General features: G+C 42.4%; 1 protein-coding gene across 3 annotated transcripts in view; it reads right to left on the minus strand.

Moving 5' to 3' along the window:
* Positions 1-18,798, minus strand: part of NSUN6 (NOP2/Sun RNA methyltransferase 6) — a 42,641-nt gene that overhangs the window by 21,543 nt on the left and 2,300 nt on the right. For all 3 annotated transcript variants that reach the window (XM_089693728.1, XM_089693730.1, XM_089693729.1), the window contains 6 exons: positions 16,484-16,639; positions 12,834-12,913; positions 9,728-9,837; positions 7,989-8,142; positions 5,530-5,611; positions 3,255-3,374 (listed from right to left, as the gene is read on the minus strand). In XM_089693728.1, coding sequence (XP_089549854.1) covers positions 3,255-3,374; positions 5,530-5,611; positions 7,989-8,142; positions 9,728-9,837; positions 12,834-12,913; positions 16,484-16,639 — 702 coding nt within the window. The remainder of the gene's footprint in view (positions 1-3,254; positions 3,375-5,529; positions 5,612-7,988; positions 8,143-9,727; positions 9,838-12,833; positions 12,914-16,483; positions 16,640-18,798) is intronic.

Below are 18,798 nucleotides of genomic sequence, written 5' to 3' on the forward strand. Positions count from 1 at the left end.
CTGGGAGCTATGGGAAAGGAAGAGGAGCAGGGCATGCTACACACTTCCACAGTATTTAGATGAGGTGTTTAGGGCATGTGTGGTATGGCCAAAGTCAATAACTGGTTCAATTCATCTAGAACACCAAATGCCACACTGCAAACACTAAGCACTGTACCTTTAATTTATTGCAGTGGTGATACAACAGAAGCAAACTGAATGATACTCTGCAAGAAGGTTTTGACACCTTCAGCCCTGTCAACGGCCTGACTCCATACTGATAGTACACAATGGGGGAGATTTACTAAAACTGGAGTGTGCAAAATCTGGTGTAGCTCTGCAGAGAAACCAATTGGCTTCCAGGTATTATTGTCAAAGCTTAACTGCCGCCCTATAGTAGAACTACTGCTACAGGGCGTCAGGGCTGCGCAAAATCACGTATATATACACACACGATATACATTTACAGGTAGGGGGCATGCGCTCGCCACCCTACCTACGCTGCCATTGGCGGCTAAGGATGTCAATCACCGGGTACCGACTGGAGATTCCCCGCCATCACTCGGCGATGTGTAGAACGGACGGGGAAGAGACATGTGTGTAAACAACACAGGTCTCTCTCCTGCCAGCAAGGACATGCTGCTTTGTATTTGTCTACACAGCTGAGAAATACAAAGCAGCATGTCTCTATAGGAAAACAGCGCACACAGCAAAACACACACAGTTAACCCTTTTATCGCAAAAACATAAAACCCCTTCCTGCCCATTGTAATTTCTACAATGTCATTGCTTTTTATTAGCACTGATTACTGTATTAGTGTCACTGGGGATTCAGTGGCAGTTAATAAGTTCCCACCCAGTGTCAGAATGCCTGCAGCAGTCCCGCTATAAGTCGCTGATCGCCGTCAGTACTAGTTTAAAAACCAAAATCCCAGTATCTATACCGCTATTTGTAGACACTATAACTTTCACGTAAACCAATTAATTTACATGTATTGGGATTTTTTTTTTAGCAAAGCATGTAGCTGAATACATTTTGACCTAAATTTATGATGAAATTTGATTTTTAAAATTTTTTTATTGGACATGTTTAATAGCAAAAAGTCAAAAATATTGTTTTTTTACAAAATTGTCGGTCTTTTTTTGTTTATAGCGCAAACAATAAAAAATGCAGAAGTGATCAAATACCACCAAAAGAAAGTTCTATTAGTGGGAAAAAGGGACATAAATTTAATTTATGTACAACGTTGCATGACCGCACAATTGTCAGTTAAAGTAATGCAGTGCCATATTGCACAAATGGCCTGGTAAGAAAGGGGGGGGGGGTAAATCCTCTGGAGGGCAAGTAATTAAAGTGTTACTAAACCCAGGACCCTGCATTCATTATATCTGGTTCCCACAGTACACAGAACATGGAAATGCAATTATTTTACTAAATATAAACTGTTAAATATCTTTTCTCCTCAGTAGAGAAGTCTTGTGACGTCTATAAGTGTCCAGCAAAGCACTGGTTAAAGCTTGTAGGAGTTTTCTTTCTGCTGTAGGAGGATGCAGGTCTGGATAGCGCTGATTGGTCCTGTGCTGATCACATGCACTCTTCCAAGAAAGAAAGAAAAAGAAAAACGCTCTCTAGCAATATACACCAAACTGAGCATGTGAAGCTTAACCCAAAGGCTGTGTTCTATCAGCAGATGGATTAGGGACAGCAGAAGAAGGGGAGGATCAGAGAGGTCAGGATCAAACATCCTTTTTACACAATGCAGGTTCCACAGTGAGTACAACAAGCATGCTTTACTGCATATACAGACTGATTTTACTGTTGTGGGTTTAGTAACACTTTAATGTATATCTAAATCCAAAACCTTTCATCTGTTAGGATGGAGTAGGGAAGAGTTCAAACCCCAGTTATTTTTTTTGCCATCAGTGTCTCATCGAGATTGCCCTTCACCTCCTGTCCTGCATATAGTATAGGTAGCAAGAGAAAATTTCTCCAAAAAGGGAGGTAAATCCCCTTGCCGAGCCCTAAACCTTTAACAAGCCTTGGCAATTATATTGATTTTTAAATTGAATAAGCCTAGGTTCCCACTATTGCAGGAACAGTTGCAGGAACAGTTGCGATTCCCGCACCCGCAACCACCCGCTGCCAAAACACGCTACTCTGTAGAGACAGACGGGGCTACCATTTATTCCTAATGGCACCCCCATCAGGGGGGTGCAGCAGGGCAGGGTACAGGGGCTCAGGAGGAAACACAGCATGAGGGGGAAGCAAGGCACATTACATCGGAGAGAGCACAGAGTAACGTTACATGGGACAGGGCAGGTTACATGGTAAAGAGTACAGAGCACATTACATGGGGCAGGGCGTGTTACATTGGACAGGGCAAGTTACATGGGAAAGAGCACAGAGCACATTAAATGGGACAGGGCTAGTTACATGGGACAGGGCACAGAACACAGAGCACATTACATGAGCAGCGCACATTACATGGGACAGGGCACAGAGCACATTACATGGGACAGGGCTAGTTACATGGGACAGGGCACAGAACACATTACATGACCAGGGCACATTACATGGGACAGGGCACGTTACATGGGACAGACTGTTGGGCACATTGTGGAGGACACAGCTGTTCTCAGTCCTCCAGTGGCATGCGGTTCTCTTCCAGCCCCTCCCCCCTCCTGATATCCTGTCCATCCCAAATGATGTCACATACAAGCACCCGGGATAGAGAGGAGGGGCCGTCGGGGAATAGAACGCTACAGCCAATTGTATGTCAGCCACTTCCCTGCATGTGTCTACCTGTCAGCTGCCATGTAGATCGCCACGGAACCCATGGGGACCTCTCGCGGAACCCTGGTTGAGAAGCACTGCTCTAGGGTGTCTGCTTTCAGAAACTATATGTTTGGGGGGTTTGTGTAATCTTCAGGCCTTTTAAATGTGTGTAAAAATTGCAAAGACATCTCTGGCAGCGAAAGGGTTAAGACTTTGCATTCAGAAAATCTCAAATGAACATAATATAAATCTTAAAATAAAATGAGGACATGTCCACCTATTGTCTGAGCCCCTTTCAGACTTCATTCTGGTACATTGCGATAATGCACATGTGTGATCATGCGTTGTGTTAAAGCGGCCCTTTGAATGGATGGACAATACACTACAGTACAAGGAAACCTGGACCTGCAGGAAATTTCAGCCCAGTTGGGGTATTTCACCTCATCCCTGTTTCCCAAGGATGGTCATTTTCTGTGGAGGAGATGAGACTTTTCTTTACCTCGTCATTCATAAGAGAAGCGATATGAGTGGTCTTTCCTCCAGGAGCCGCACACATATCTAACACCCGTTCCCCGGGCTGAGGGCTCAAAACATGGCTGACAACAGCAGACGGTAAATTCTAGAAAGCAAAAACGAGACACTCCAGATTAAAACCTAAGAGGCTCAGTGCAGCAATAACCAGACTAAGGCAGCTCATAGATTTCTTGATTTTCTTTCCTTCCACCGTGGGTGTAAAGGAAAAAAAAAAAAAGGAAATTATCACTTGATTCCCCCATCCACAACAACACAGCGCTAAAGTGTTCTGCCAGCGGCGGCACGGGGGAGCCTTCCAGGCGGGCCGAACACAATGTTTACTGCTGGCGGCTATAGCCACTGGCAGTAATCAAAAGTAAAGAAATTCTAACAGGCTGGTTGTACCCAAGTTGATCAATGCATCGACTTGGGTACAATCAACCAGCCCATACATGGATCGAATCTCAGCCAGTCCATGCTAAACCATCTGAATTTCGTTCTATCAATGGCTGGCTTTAGTGACAGTTTTTATTTGTCTACAGGTTGGCCCAACTCCAGGATTCCTGCCTTAGTATCTACTATTATTCCTCTGCCCATACACAAATTTGTCTCATATAGGTTTTTTTAAATTAGGAGTTTCAGAAAGGATAAATATTGTATACTAGTACTTGTGCTGATTATGCAGCTATAATAGGAAGACTGGAGGAGTGTCTGGACAGCAACCTCATGTAATTTCCCACAATTTTCCAGAACTGTGTCCCATGATTCCCGGGCAACATATTTATGTCCTGGTCATGGGTGGACTGATTTCCAGCCATTTCCAAGCCTGGGTTCAAACTTGTGCATCTGCATATTTGTGCATTTTTAATGTATTTTAATGCATTTCTCTTACAGTCCCATTGAACTCAATGGGGCCAAAAATGCACTACATTGCATCAAAAAAGCACCTTTGTCCAAAAAATCAAGGGGGCCGGGTGGGAAACTGTCAGCTGAACAGCACCTGTATCCAATTAGATGCAGTTGCTGTTTGGGTATTCTGACAGCTGGAGGTATCTGTTGTCAGAATTCACTGGCTGCAGTAGAAGATTCATCCACCCGCACTGTGCAGTGTGGACGGAGGCATCTGTTGTATCTCTTTTGTTCAGCCCGCAGGCTGAACGAAAGAGATCTACGGGTGTATGACCATGTTAAAAGTTAGTTCGCCATTACAGAAAAAATGTAATAGTAAACTAACACCGGACACCCTCCCCATCCCCCCCGGTCTTCACTGCACTTACCTCCACCAGGGGGTGTCAATCTGACAGCACCCCCACAACAGCTTCAGCAGTCCAGGGATTTGAAATTCCCACTGTTCTCCCTCTACTTTGTGAAACAATTTCAGGATGGACCAGATGGATTGTGACTGGTCAATGCTGTCACGGTGACTTGATCTGGTCTGTCAATGAAGCGCTGCACGGAGAAGAGGGAGAACAGCGGGGACTGCAAATCCCTGGACCACTGGAGAAGTTGACAGCTCAGTAGCTCTGGAGGTAAATACAACGGGGACTGGGGGTGGGGTGGGGGAGGGAGGGTGCTATGTTAGTTCACCCTTATATTTTTTTCTGTAAAGGTGAACACTTTAACTTTGACAAAGGCAGAAAAGTGAGAGAGAAAGTGAACTTATAAGATATCTGGGTATATTCAATAAGGTAAAGGGGCAAGGAAAAGCAAAGCAATCCGTAGCAGTCTGAGTTCAGCTTATCCCATTATTCTGATCATTCGGTCCAGAGTACTGCAATCTGTGGGGGCTATTTACTAAAGCAGGAGAGTGCAAAATCTAGTGCAGCTGTGCACAGAAACCAATCAGCTTCCAGGTTTTTGTGCCAAGATTTACTCCTGGTTCACATATCTGTGGCGGTGCGGGTCGTGTTTTGCGCGGGCACGAGAACCTATTCATTTGAATGGACTTCTGTGCCCCGGGACAGGCAGGGAAGATGTCCGAGGCTCCCAGTACAGTTGCGATTTCCAGAATTAATGGCACCTGCCTGCGGGTCCCGCATTGCTCTGTGCGGGTGGTGTGGCTGCAGGTATTTTTGAGTGGGTCCTGCAGCCGCATCACCCGCACATATGTGAACCTAGCCTAAATGAACAAGCTGAAGTTAAAAGCTGATTGGCTGCCGTACACAGCTGCACTAGATGTAGTAAATCTCCGCCTTTATGGCCCCCCTGCTTTTTGCTCTGCTTTACTGAATAAAGCTGTCCTTGTTCTCATTCTGAATTACCTGCAAGTATATATATCCTGGCAGCATATTGTCAAAGGATGGACTGGAGTATACCGCTTCTGTCATTCTGATGCCTTTCCCCCTAGAATAACAGAAAGGGATGACAAAAAGAAGAAACATCCTTAAAATGGAATTCTACCCTCATTTTGTTTCACAAACCTTTTATTGAAAGGTTTTCAAGTACAAAGAGGCTGCAGCCAAAAAACGATAACATTGTGAATTATTACACCCAAGAGTACAAGGTAAAGCAGGTACATCGTAATAAAGGCACTGATATTGTCCGACCAATGGAGTCACTGAGGAAGGAAATGCAGGAGGAACCAAAATGAATGTCCCAATCAAGGAGGAGTTTGCTCTTCAATGACAACACTGACCATCTCACTGAGTGACAATAAGGAACAGGGTATTGAACATGCAATTGAAAGGAGAAGGGGGAGAAAAGGAAAAGAGAAAAAGACAAAGGGGATTCCCTGACTCCGGACAAATACCAGCACCTGGAAAGTACATTTTGGTAAGAAGGAGGATAAGCCTAGTTCATCGGTACACTGTAAGCTATAAAGAAGGTAGAATCAAGAGAAAGGAGAAGAAGAAAAAAAAAAGAGGGGGGGGGGGGGGGAAGGAGAAAAGCTTGCCTGGGGGAAATTAAGAGGGGGAGAAAGGAGGGTTGGTGGTCCTATCAGCAGGGCATGACATCCTCCCCATAGGTGGACCATAGATAAAGCAGGGTGCGATCGATATTTTCCTGAGCATTATAGATGATACATGGGCTCCAAACCTTAAGGTACTGGGCATGTGTGTCCTCCAGGATTGAAGTGAGCTTCTCATGCACCATAATGCCCATGAGTCTGCTTTACTTGGCCAATATTAAGAAAAGGTTGTCTCCATGCCCAAATTTGTCAGCAGCCAGGAACATAAACCCCGTCAGCCTCCGCTGGTTCTTGGATAAGGACGAGATAGGTTCATGAAGGAAGGCCTACTAGGGGTTGAAAGCTAAGGAGATAGCAAGTACGGATCAGATCATAGCATAGTCCCGCATCCACAATCGGATGGCATTGGGACAAGTCCACCAGGTGAGACAGAGGGTGCCTCTTTCCCTGCAACCCCGGAAACACATCGTTGACACCAAGGAAGTGAATTTAAAAATATTCTACCCTTTTTTTTTTTTTTTTAATTCAAAGGGTAACAGTGCTTTCATTCTTCTATATCCACAACCTTTTTTTTTAGTTTTGGTCAGATTGGGGAAGGATTATAACTTCTATCAGGTTTTATTGCTGATGGAGGCTCTGTTTGAAAGAGTACTTCACTGTCTAGTAAAAAGTTTGTCCCTGGAACAGGAAGTGGGGGAAATCTCTTTAATGGCAACACAAACTAAAGATTTTTTTATTTTTTAAAGTACCTCTAAAGACATTTTTGTTTTGTAATTTTGAATTTTTCAAATTGTTTTTTGATTGTGCCATCTGCTGCTCATTAAGGAGATTTATTCAGAGAATCAGCCTTGTATTTAATGAAAAAAACAGAAGATGTTCTGAATGGTGGCAGAGTGAATGACCCCTTGTGGTCACTATGATTTTCTACTACTGGCAAAAAATGCAAAGATGGCTTCCTTATAATTACAGTAGCATCCTGTATAGCACATTTATCAAACACAAGACCTGTATTTGGCCTGCCAGGCCATTTCATGTGGCCCTTGCACCTCTGCAGCTGTGGCACCCCCTTTGTTTCTGCCTCCACCTCGTCTCAGCAGCCAGGAGCAAAAAGGAGGACTGAACTCCTCCACCAGATCCTGCGCTTTACCGTACAGTCACAGAGAAGCTCATCTCTGCCCTCCCCACCCTCAGCAGTTGGCAACAGAGAAGAATACAGAATTCCTCCTCTAGGTCCTGTGCCCCTATGGGCAGCCACAGAACCCCCTCGTCTCTGCCTCCCCTGGTTTCAGCAGACTCCAGCAGCCCTCCTCTGGTCCTCCTTCAGACCCTGCACATTCAGGTTCCCAGGTCCACCCCTATCTTCCAGGTAGCAGCAGAAGGTAAGAGGGTGCATTGTGATGAAAAGGAGGGTAAGGGGAACTCTTGAATTCTGATGTAAGGGGGGGGGGGTGCTCTGGATATCTAGTCTTACAGATACAGCTGGCGCTTTAAGGGTAACCATAATACTGATGAGGTCCACAATGAAATTGAGTTTGACACCCCTGCTGTACAGTGTTGGTGCATAGAACAACTCCACAAATGCAACTTCCTCATCACAGGATTGGTGTCCTACTTTTCCGGACTGATAATGTGACTTTAGAATCAGACCCTCCTACTCATCACTCAGGAAAGAGGAAGTGACTGGAACCAGGGTCAGATTCAGAAGACAGTGACAGGTAGGGTTGTGCAATGAAATCTATTAAACATTTGACTGAATGCCTTGAGAACATACATATCCAGTTCATGTATGACATCTGCATAGGTTTTACTTACTTTACAGGGCTGTTTGTACAGAAGATGTCTGAGCGGCTCAGTTCCGCTTTTCCATTGCCAATAAAAACTTTGGCTCCATCGAATTCCACCGCCCCCCTTCTACATTTCCCTCTGATGTCAGAGAACACGGACACCTCATCACCAGCCTTCATCCCTGCAGGAAGAAGGAAAAATAATAAATAACCATAACTATGACCCTCTCCTAAAATTTTATTCCTTGCTACAATATGAAGTAAATACACAGAGAAACTCAAAAATGCCAGACTAACCATAGTGTCACTATACTGGATGGAAGTATGGTAAAAAAACAGTGTCGTCTAATGCAACCAGCAACTTTCTCAGCTGCACTAGAAAAATGACAAGTGGACACACTGGTACCCGATGTTATTTCACCAGTGAAAGTGTAACTCAAGGATTTACCTTATTATAGAGGATGTATATAGCGTCAACAGTTTGTGCAGCATTTTACAGAATAAAGGAGACAGTATATAGCCCTGGCCCAAAGTTTTGAGAATGACAATTTTCTTTTTTGATTTTCACAAAGTCTGCTCCTTCAGTGTTTTTAGATCTTTTTGTCAGATGTTACTATGGTATACTGAAGTATAATTACAAGTATTATATAAGTGTCAAAGGCTTTTATTGACAATGAAATTACATTTATGCAGAGTCAATATTTGCAGTGTTGACCCTTCTTTTTCAAGACCTCTGAAATTCGCCCCAGCATGCTGTCAATCAACTTTTGGGCCACATCCTGGCTGATGGCAGCCCATTCTTGCATAATCAATGTTCACCCGCCTCTTGAGCATTGACCACAAGTTCTCATTGCGATTAAGGTCTGGGGAGCTTCCTGGTCATGGACCCAAAATTTCGATGTTTTGTTTCCCAAGCCACTTAGTTATCACTTTTGACTTACGGCAAGGTGCTCCATCATGCTGGAAAAGGCATTGTTCGCCACCAAACTGTTCTTGGATGGTTGGGAGAAGTTCCTCTCAGAGGATGTTTTTGTACCATTCTTTATTCATGGTTGTGTTCTTAGGCAAAATTGCAAGAGAGCCCACTGCCTTGGCTGAGAAGCAACTCCACACATGAATGGTCTTAGGATGTTTTACTGTTGGCATGACATAGGACTGGTGGTAGAGCTTACCTTTTCTTCTCCGTATGTCCCAAACAATCAGAAAGGGGCTTCATCAGAGCAAATTACTTTACCCCAGTCCTCAGCAGTGCATTTCCTGTATCCTGTACCTTTTGCAGAATATCAGTCTGTCTCTGAGGTTTTTCCTGAAGTGGCTACTTTGTTGCCTTTTTGACACCAGGCCATCCTCCAAAAGTCTACGCCTTACTGTGCAAGCAAATGCACTCGCACCTGCCTGCTGCCATTCCTGAGAAAGCTCTGCACTGGTAGCGCCCCAACCCCGCAACTGAATCAACTTTAGGAGAACCCGTTGAACCTCTTTTCTTGAAGTTCTTGATGATCCGATAAATGGTTGATTTAGGTGCAATCTTAGTAGTAGCAATATCCTTGCCTGTGAATCCCTTTTTTTGCAAAGCAATGATGACTACACGCGATTCCTTGCATGGAAATTAATATTTGTGTCATTCTCAAAACTTTTGGAAAGGGCTATAGTTACAATACTGTTCAAGACAACAGGGTTAGAGAGACCCTAACACAATTTAAACACAAATATGTGTTCAAAAATGAGCTATTTCCTCTGGGAAGTACCACATAGCACCATTCTTACATTTGGAAGCAGACAGAATCCCAGCAGAGTACACATGGGCTCCTCGGAGGACAGCATTTCCACACTGGGCTCCAACGATGACTTGTACTGAATGCTGCTTCTGTATCCTCCTAAATTAAGAATCCAAAATGTAAACCTAAGCCATTCAAACAAATAAAAAAAAAGTCACTGTACCTTACTCCCAACACTGAAAACACAGCATGTCTACATGGCTGCCATCCTGTACATACATGTATAAAATAAAGTGCATGTCTAGCCAAACTATTTTAGTTTTGGTTAGAGCAGGGAGGGGTAAAAACACTTTAGGGGCAATTTTTTGAGAGATTTTTCTTTCTTTCCTGACTCAGCAATGCAACAAGAAATGAAAAGAAATCTCCTGAAAGTGAGGAAATTCCTAATTAGATGTCACTATTGAATGATTTACTGTACTTTCAGCTCTAGATTTAGTGACAAATGCTTTTTTTTTTCTATCACAATGTATTTCGGTGACAATGGTCAGCTGGGCAAATAGAGAGGGTAAATCTAACCAGCTAAGGCAAAGAGCAAAAAAAAATGACAGAGGGTCTAACCCACTCTATTCAAAACTAAAAGAAAACGTTTTTGCTTTTCCCAGGACAGGGGATTCGGAGCCACTCTGTGCAATTCAACTGCACAGAGCAGGTAAGTATAAAACTGTTTGTTTTGGTTTTTTTTTATTGCATTTACAATCACTTTAAGGATTGGATTGTATGTAGGTGCTGTTGGGCTGACAATTTTCCAATTGAACTGACTTTTGTCAAACTGGGTGGTGCCGATTAAGGCCATCCACTGCTGAATTTCAGTTGAACTGGCAGGAATCAGGTGAAATTTGAGTAGTGTGTGGCTAGCTTTACATGTAGCCATTCCCTGCAAGATAACATCTCCTAGGCCGCGCAGGGGTAGGCAACCTGCGGCTCTCCAGCTGTTGTGGAACTACATTTCCCATGACGCATTGCAACATTACAAAACTGACAGTTACAGATATGACTTGCAGAGGCATGATGGAACTTGTAGTCCTGCAACAGCTGGAGAGCTGCAGGTTGCCTACCCCTATCCTAGGGCCTTGGTTCACACGTATGCGTTTTTAGTTTTTCGCAGAAAACACACTACAGTCCACTTAACATGGATTTGTAGTATGTACTCATGTGTTTTTTTATCACTGACAACATTGTCACTGTCATTTTTGGTGTTGGGTGGCTGTTTCTGCAAAATTAGCATTTGCTACTTTGCATCTACTTTTCTATCTGTATATTTTTAATTGCATATTGTTTCAGTAAACTTTCAATATTTTAGTCACACTACTTTGATCCAATGTGGTACCTCTTTTCCCAAGTTCTTTCCCTGGTTTGTTTGCATTACCACAAACAGACCAAGATTGGGTTGCCTGCATTAATTTCATGCTACCATATAATTATTATTTTATTATTATACAGTATTTATAAAGCGCCAATAGTTCGCTCAGCGCCATATAAAAAAGTTATTTATATTCCCAGAGGGCGCCCGGCTAAATATCATATAATTTGGGACAGATGGTTAGATCAAGCATCTACTTGCGTAGATGATGAACATGTAGATACGTGGGTGTTTATTTCCTGCGTACACTGCATTACCTGCTGGCTATATTAGATTTACGGTATTACGAGACCTGTGCTATGTATCATTTGGTACCATTGCTAACCACTTGACTGTATTGCTGGAGTACGATACTCCCTGTTTCTGTATGGAAACCATCCTCTCTTTTGACTGTATTGCTGGAGTACGATACTCCGTTTCTGTATGGAAACCATCCTCTCTTTAGACTATAGTGCTCCGTCCTCTCTTTTGTAACAATTTGTAAAGCTACTTATTGTATGATTTCTTTTTTATGTTTCACTCTCAATAAAGAGTTGTACTTTTTTTATCAAATAAAAAGTTCTGCTTGGCTGCATTTTTTGAACATGTTTAAAAAGAAATGCAAAAACGAACCTCCACATTGAAATGAATGGAAAAGCAGCAAAAATGCGTTTGCATTTTTGGAGCCTTTTTTTCAGTCATGTGTCCATTTTGCATAGGTGCAGGCAACCAGAAAACATAGTGGAAACACAACAAAAATGCACGTGTTCTTTCTGTACCTGCGTGTTTCCTCTGAGTACTCCAGTTTCCTCCCACACTCCAAAAACATGCTGGTAGGTTAACTGGCTCCTATCTAAATTGGCCCTAGTATGTGTATGTATGAATGTGAGTTAGGGACCTTAGATTGTACGCCCCTTGAGGGTTAGGGACTGATAAGAATGTACAATATATATGTAAAAGCGCTGCGTAAATTGACGGTGCTATACAGTACCTGTAATAAGATAAAGTAAATAAATGTGTTTTTACAGTGTTCTTGCAATGGTGCAGTGTGAAAGTAGCCATAGGCTACAGAGTATTTATTATTTATTTATTTCGGGTACTTATATAGCGCCATCAATTTATGCAGCGCTTTACATATATATTGTACATTCACATCAGTCCCTAACCCTCAAGGGGTGTACAATCTAAGGTCCCTAACTCACATTCATACATACACATACTAGGGACAATTTAGACAGGATCCAATTCACCTACCAGCATGTCTTTGGAGTGTGGGAGGAAACCGGAGCACCCGGAGGAAACCCATGCAGGCACAGGGAAAACATGCAAACTCCAGGCAGGTAGTGCCGTGGTTGGGATTCGAACCAGCGACCCTAGTACTGCCAGGCGGAAGTGCTAACCATTTAGCCAGTGTGTAGAGGACAGAATAGGTAAAGCCTTCTAGAACAACTGTGTGGGGGTAGCCTTCAAGGGGGTGAGGTGACCAGTCACCGGACCCTAGTCAGTCTGCTGAGGCTACTGGTCACAGTAACAGGAAGTGCCTTGCTGGTGTCAATTTCCAGCCCTGTTTATTAGTTCTGATTACAAAGATCTACAATGCATACAGCAGAAACAGACACCAAATTGAATTAAATATGTGGCTATACTGACACCCATAGATTTATATACCTGAAGTTCAGCTTTAGGTACAATTAACACTTTTATATTTTTTCCTATCATATAGTAAATCCTTACTTTTTACAAGTGATGTACCAACCTTGGTCCAATAACTGGAATCAATAGGAGGTCCTTGAGGTTGGGATGCTGATGAATTGGGATAACATCATCTGGAAATTGCTGTAAAGTAACATCATAGTGCCATTTAATAAAATACAACTTCACCCAAGACTTTCTTTTTGTTTTGCATAGAGTGAGAAAGAGACAGAAAGATTTCCCTCAAGCTTTTGATTGCTGTCTGCATAATTACTGGGTGATGCCCTTTACTTTCTGTGTCCTCACCAAGTGAAAGGAAATAAAACAGTGGTGGTTTAACTGGAGCAATAATAAATAAAGAAAAATGTTAGGTTCACCTTTTCAGAAAAAATGAAAAGATGAATTAATACACTACACAAATAAGAAAAAAAAAACCAGTGTGATGTGCTAAAACGTGGATCACTACACTCCTTGCCAGAGCTCCCACTGACTGCTGCCCTGCATTTCTATCATGCAGGAGAGTGTTAAGCATGCCTAACGGGGTAGGGAAATGTATGGCCACATTTTATTAGACTACTGAAAAAAAAATGCTTACTGGTGTTAGTTCAGATCCATGCACCCGTTCCTGTCCGTGTCAAAATTTGACAAGCAATTGTGTCCGTGCAACCGCTGTGCATGAATCCACTTGTATGAACTGCACATGCATCTTCCAGCGGCCGTGCATAACCTCACATTTATCAACATTAAACCTCATTTGCACATAGTTGCCCAATTACACAGAGCATTGAGGTCAGCTTGTAAATTGGAGACATCCTGTAAGGACGTTATTCCACTGCACAGCTTGGAGTCATCTGTAAGCACTGAAATGGGATTTATAATCCCAGACCTTATATACTGTAGTTTATAAATATATTAAAAAGCAAGGGTCCCAACACTGAACCTTGGGGTACACCACTGACAACCTTAGACCATTCAGAGTATGAATCATTAACCACTACTCTCTGAATACGAACTTTTAGCCAGTTTTCTATCCATTTACATACAGATTTTTCCAAGCCTGTAGACTTTACCTTACACATTAGCCGTGTGTGGGGAACTGTTAAACGCTTTTGCAAAATCCAAGTATACCACGTTCACCGCCACCCCTCTGTCCAAGATTTTGCTCACCTCCTCATAAAAAGAAATCAGATTTGTTTGACAACTTCTGTCTTTCATGAATCCATGCTGTCTGTTGCTTAAAATATTTTTTTCCAGCAAGAACTTATCTGTGTGGTCTTCTATTAAACTCTCCAGTATCTTCCCAACTATAGAAGTTAAACTATCAGGTCTATAATTACTTGGTAAAGATTTTGACCCCTTTTTAAATATTGGCACCACATTGGCATTATGCTAATCCAGTGGTACTATGGCAGTCATTAAAGAGTCCCTAAAAATTAGAAACAATGGCTTTGAAATGACAGAGCTCAATTCTTTAAGGACCCGTGGGTGCATGCCATCTGGTCCAGGTGCTTTATTCACCTTTATTCTGTCTAAATATATTTGGATCATATCAGTTGTGAGCCAATGTGGATCATCTGGAGCTGTGTCAATACCATGCCCATTATGAACAAGAGCTCCCCCATGCTCCTTTGTATACACAGAGCTGAAGAAGGTATTTAATAAATTTGACTTCTCTTTGTCCCTAGTCACCCACTCTAGATTATTTTTTAAAGAGCCTACATGCTCGGACAGGACCTTTTTACTATTGAAATATTTGAAGAATTTTTTGGGGTTTCCTCTATTTCCTACTATTTTGCAATCTGTCGATTTTGTGGCCTTTATTTCCTTTTTTGCTGTTATATTATTTGTAATGTTTAAACGATGATAGCATTCCTTCATTTTTATATTGAATAAAAGCTCTTTTCTTATTATCTATAGCTTTTTTTAACTTTGACCGTAAGCCACATAGGTTTTATTTTTAGCCTTTTAAACTTGTTGCCCATGGGAATATATTTTGCAGTGTGTTCACCTACATGTTTTTTTGAAGAACTCCCATTTGTGTTGTGTTCATCGATGCCAATATTCCCTCCCAGTCTAAGTCTTGGAGAGCAGCTCTCAGCCTTGGAAAATTAGCTCTTAAAATTTTGCGTTTTTATTTTTCCAGTATGTGCTTACTGTTTACAGCTAACAATAAATTAAATTAAATCATGTTATGGTCACTTTTATTACAGAAGTATAAAAAACAACATGATATTTGTAATCGGGGTACATCTCACCCTGTACTGCGACGCAGCGCACCACATTGCAATACAGTTCCAAGCATACGATAAATACATTCAGAAATAAATACATTCGCTCAGCGGTATGATGCCTGACGGGATGTGCTAAAGGATGAATCCCCAGACCGACACGTCATGCATAACGCCGCTTACCCCGAAACCATAGCATCCTAATACACAGTACTTTTCCTAATATCACTAAGTCATGCAAAAACAAAAACCGAATATTACAATCTACAATATGCATCGGGTGTGTGGGGGGGGGGGGGGGGGAGGGAAAAAAAGGGGGGAAAACACAGGCCCGAAGCCAGAAACTTCACATTCTCCCTCATCCAACTAGAGAATGCCTTGTATATAGTGAAAAGATTACACATTTATTTTTGAATAGACAAGGTGGAGACAAGGTCCACTCTCAGAGCCTTACTCCAGTTAGAACTGTAAGTCTCAGTGCCAGGAAGCAAATTTAAAATTAAATGTTTTTTTCTCCTGGAATTCAGCTTTAAAAAAGAACTCCTAGCAAGCCGTTACATACACAGATAAAATACATAATGGAAGCGGTTTTCCTGCCAAAGGATTTCTATTTCTATCAATCCAGCTCTGAGATTTATACTTTCTGCAGTTAAGAAACACTTACAGGTCTTGTCTCTCCCCAAACATGACTAGACAGTGAAAGGAGAAGCAGCACAGTAACGAGCTCATCTCTCTTGATACTTTGCTCTCCTCATATCAGTCACTTGATAACACATGAACTCTGTAGCAAAACTGATAGGCTCTTTGGGTTGTTTTGTTCCTCTCTCACTCTAAGCTTTGCTGTCCAGGTGGTTGCAAAAGGCTGATACCAATTCAAATTCAAATACTTACACTGCATGCATTTAAAAAATAAATGTAATGGTGTATTTTTGAAAACAGAGATGCAGTAAATGGTTGTAAAGGCTTATTTTTCCCCTAAAATAATAAACATGCTATACTTACTTGCTCTGTACAATAGTATTGCACAGAGGCCCCAAACCTCCTTTTCTGGGGTCCCCCACTGGCGCTCTCGGCTCCTCCTCTTCTGCATGTACCCCCATAGCAAGCTGTGTGCTATGGGGGCACACATGCAGGTGCACTCCCAAGCCCTGCAGTGTGCATCCACAAACACACACAATGTAACTCAGGCAGCCCCCCATTTCACTTGCTTCTCACAGGATTTGATTGACAGCAGCAGGAAACACTGGCTCCAGCTGCTACCACTGTGTCCTGTGAGAAGAATGGGCACAGCGATGGATCAAGATAGGTCTCAGGTAAGTATATAGGGGGGGGGGGCGACATACAACTACTGGGACATTTTTTACCTTAAGGCAGGGAATGCATTTAGGTAAAACATGTCTTGCTTTTAGAACCACTTTTATTTGTGTCTTTTATATCTGCCAGGAGTTCAGCTTTAAAGCAAAGTGGGAAAACTAGAATCTCTAACCTTTTTTATTTCTTCAGCCAGACGTTGCTTGGCATCTTCCACAGACGTCACCAAGGTGTTCACCCTAATGGTGGTAAAAGATGGCGGGTGCGACAGACAACTCTGCAGACGCTCAAATTTTCTTTCCACTTCAACCATGCCCAAATTAGCAACAAGCTGGAGGATATAAAATGGTTAAAAAATGTAATACAGGCATGTCCCAAAGCACTCCATAGGGCAGGGATCTCCAATCTTACAACACTTTATCCCCCCCCTTCCTTATATCAGGGTTCCCATCAAAGTTCCCTTTACATCAGAGTCCCTCCTAAATCAGATTCCTCTTCAGAGTCCCTCTTACATTAGGGTTCCCATTAGAGCCTCCTTTAAATCAGGGTCCCCTTCGGCGTCCCTCTTACATCAGAATTTGCCTTACATCTTGGTCCACATCAGTGTCCCCTTTAAATCAGATTCCCCTTCAGAATCCCTCTTACATTCGGCTCCACATCAGAGTTCCCCCTTAGAGCAGGGTCCCTATCAGAGTCCTCCTTACCTTAGGGTCCAAATCACAGCTCTCCCTTACATCAGGGTCCCCATTAGAGCCCTTCCCCCCTTAAATCAGGGTCCCCATCAGAGTCCCTCTTACATCAGATTCTCCCTTACATCTTGGCCACATCAAAGTCCCATCTTACATGAGGGTCCCCATCAGAGTTCTTATTAGCCCCTGCTGATCTGAATCCTTAATCTGTGCACACTAAGGATATGTCACTGACCCTAGCTGTGGGCTGGATAAAATCTTGTAGTGGGCTAGATATGGCTCCTGAACCGTAGTTTGGAGACCCCCTACTCTGGGTAACAATGGGACCATGATGTGTTGGGCTCATTCAATTAAATGCATCTGTTAAAGATATTTTGAAGCTCATAAGAACATTTATCAGTGTAAGAGCACCACCATGGTCCTAATAGTAGTGCAATGCAGAGGGGGCAGATTTTCATGAGGTGCACAGACTGCAGGGGATGTATAAGAGAAGTATGGCAAAAGCTTTTTTGGTCATACTTCTCTTGTGGGTCATGGGAGTGCACTTACTTGTCAGAATCAGCCAAGAGAAGGCTACAGCCCACTGTCGGCTAATATCACAGAACCACTCCAGACTCTGGAGGGATCCCAACAATAATGTCAGGATCCACCCAGATGCCTGAGTGGCAGCTGGCTCAACCTCTCAGCACACTGCTGAGAGCCTGAGAATGCCGCACTCGATCCCTCCCCAGCCCGATTCTCTAGTGAGCACATAAGGGGCGGAGCAGATAGCATTGACTGACAGTCACTACTGTCTAATCGGAGCAGACACAACAGCTACGCGATCAGAGATCATATGATCGCTCAGTTCTTGGGCTTAGAGCCAGCAGGGGGGCAGTTACAACATCAGACCGATGCTGCTGCAGCTAGATAAAAATGTATGTTTGATTTTTTTAATATTCCCACACTTCTCCTTTAAAGTGTAAGTTTACCTTTTCACAAAAAATAAAAAAAATGAACTAAGGCTGGCCATATATTATACAATTTTCTGTACAATTTCCTTTAGATTTACCTTCAACTATGTAGTGCAAGGGCCTGCCTAATTGGATACATTTGAAAGTATTGTGCAGGTTTGATCTCATATTATACGTTTTTTGGTAAATCTAAAGGAAAATTGTATATGAAAATTGAAAGATGTATGGCCAGCCCAACACCATACCCCCCTACTTCAGGGGTCCGGGATTTAAAAGTTTAAAAATTGTAATCTCCTTCTTCTTTCCTTAGGTTTGCTAGGACAAATTTGAATCACTCTGATCTGTCTAAGAAGAGGACCACAGCTTTCAAGTCCCTGGAGCCCTGCACTGACTTTTATGGTAGGTCATATTTCTACTTTAATACATATAAAACAGAAAGCAGCGCTGGAATCAATAAATCATCAAAACAAAGCAATTCATATGTAAAAAATGTAAACTCCTATGTATAACAAAATTAAATCATGAAACATATTTGATGTCACCGAACTGTCCAAAAAGATCCCTTTCAATTGGATGTCCTCGTTCCCAAAGAAAAATCAATCCACAAGTGTGAGTGACAATGAAAACATCTACCAGAAGAAGCGGTAAAGTGGTAGAAGGTTTCATTGTCACTCACATTGATTTTGATTTTCCTTTGGGTAGGTGGACTTCCAATTGAAAGGCATCTTTATGGGCAGTTCTCATATGGACACTTTTGTGACATCAAATATTTAAGTTTCATGATTTCATTTTGTTATACATAGTTTACATTTTTCACATATGAATTGCTTTGTGTTGATCACTTATCG

Source organism: Staurois parvus, unplaced genomic scaffold, assembly GCF_062004578.1.
Source record: "Staurois parvus isolate SC_StPar_1 unplaced genomic scaffold, SC_StPar_1.0 ptg000636l, whole genome shotgun sequence".
Classification (NCBI taxonomy): Eukaryota; Metazoa; Chordata; class Amphibia; order Anura; family Ranidae; genus Staurois; species Staurois parvus.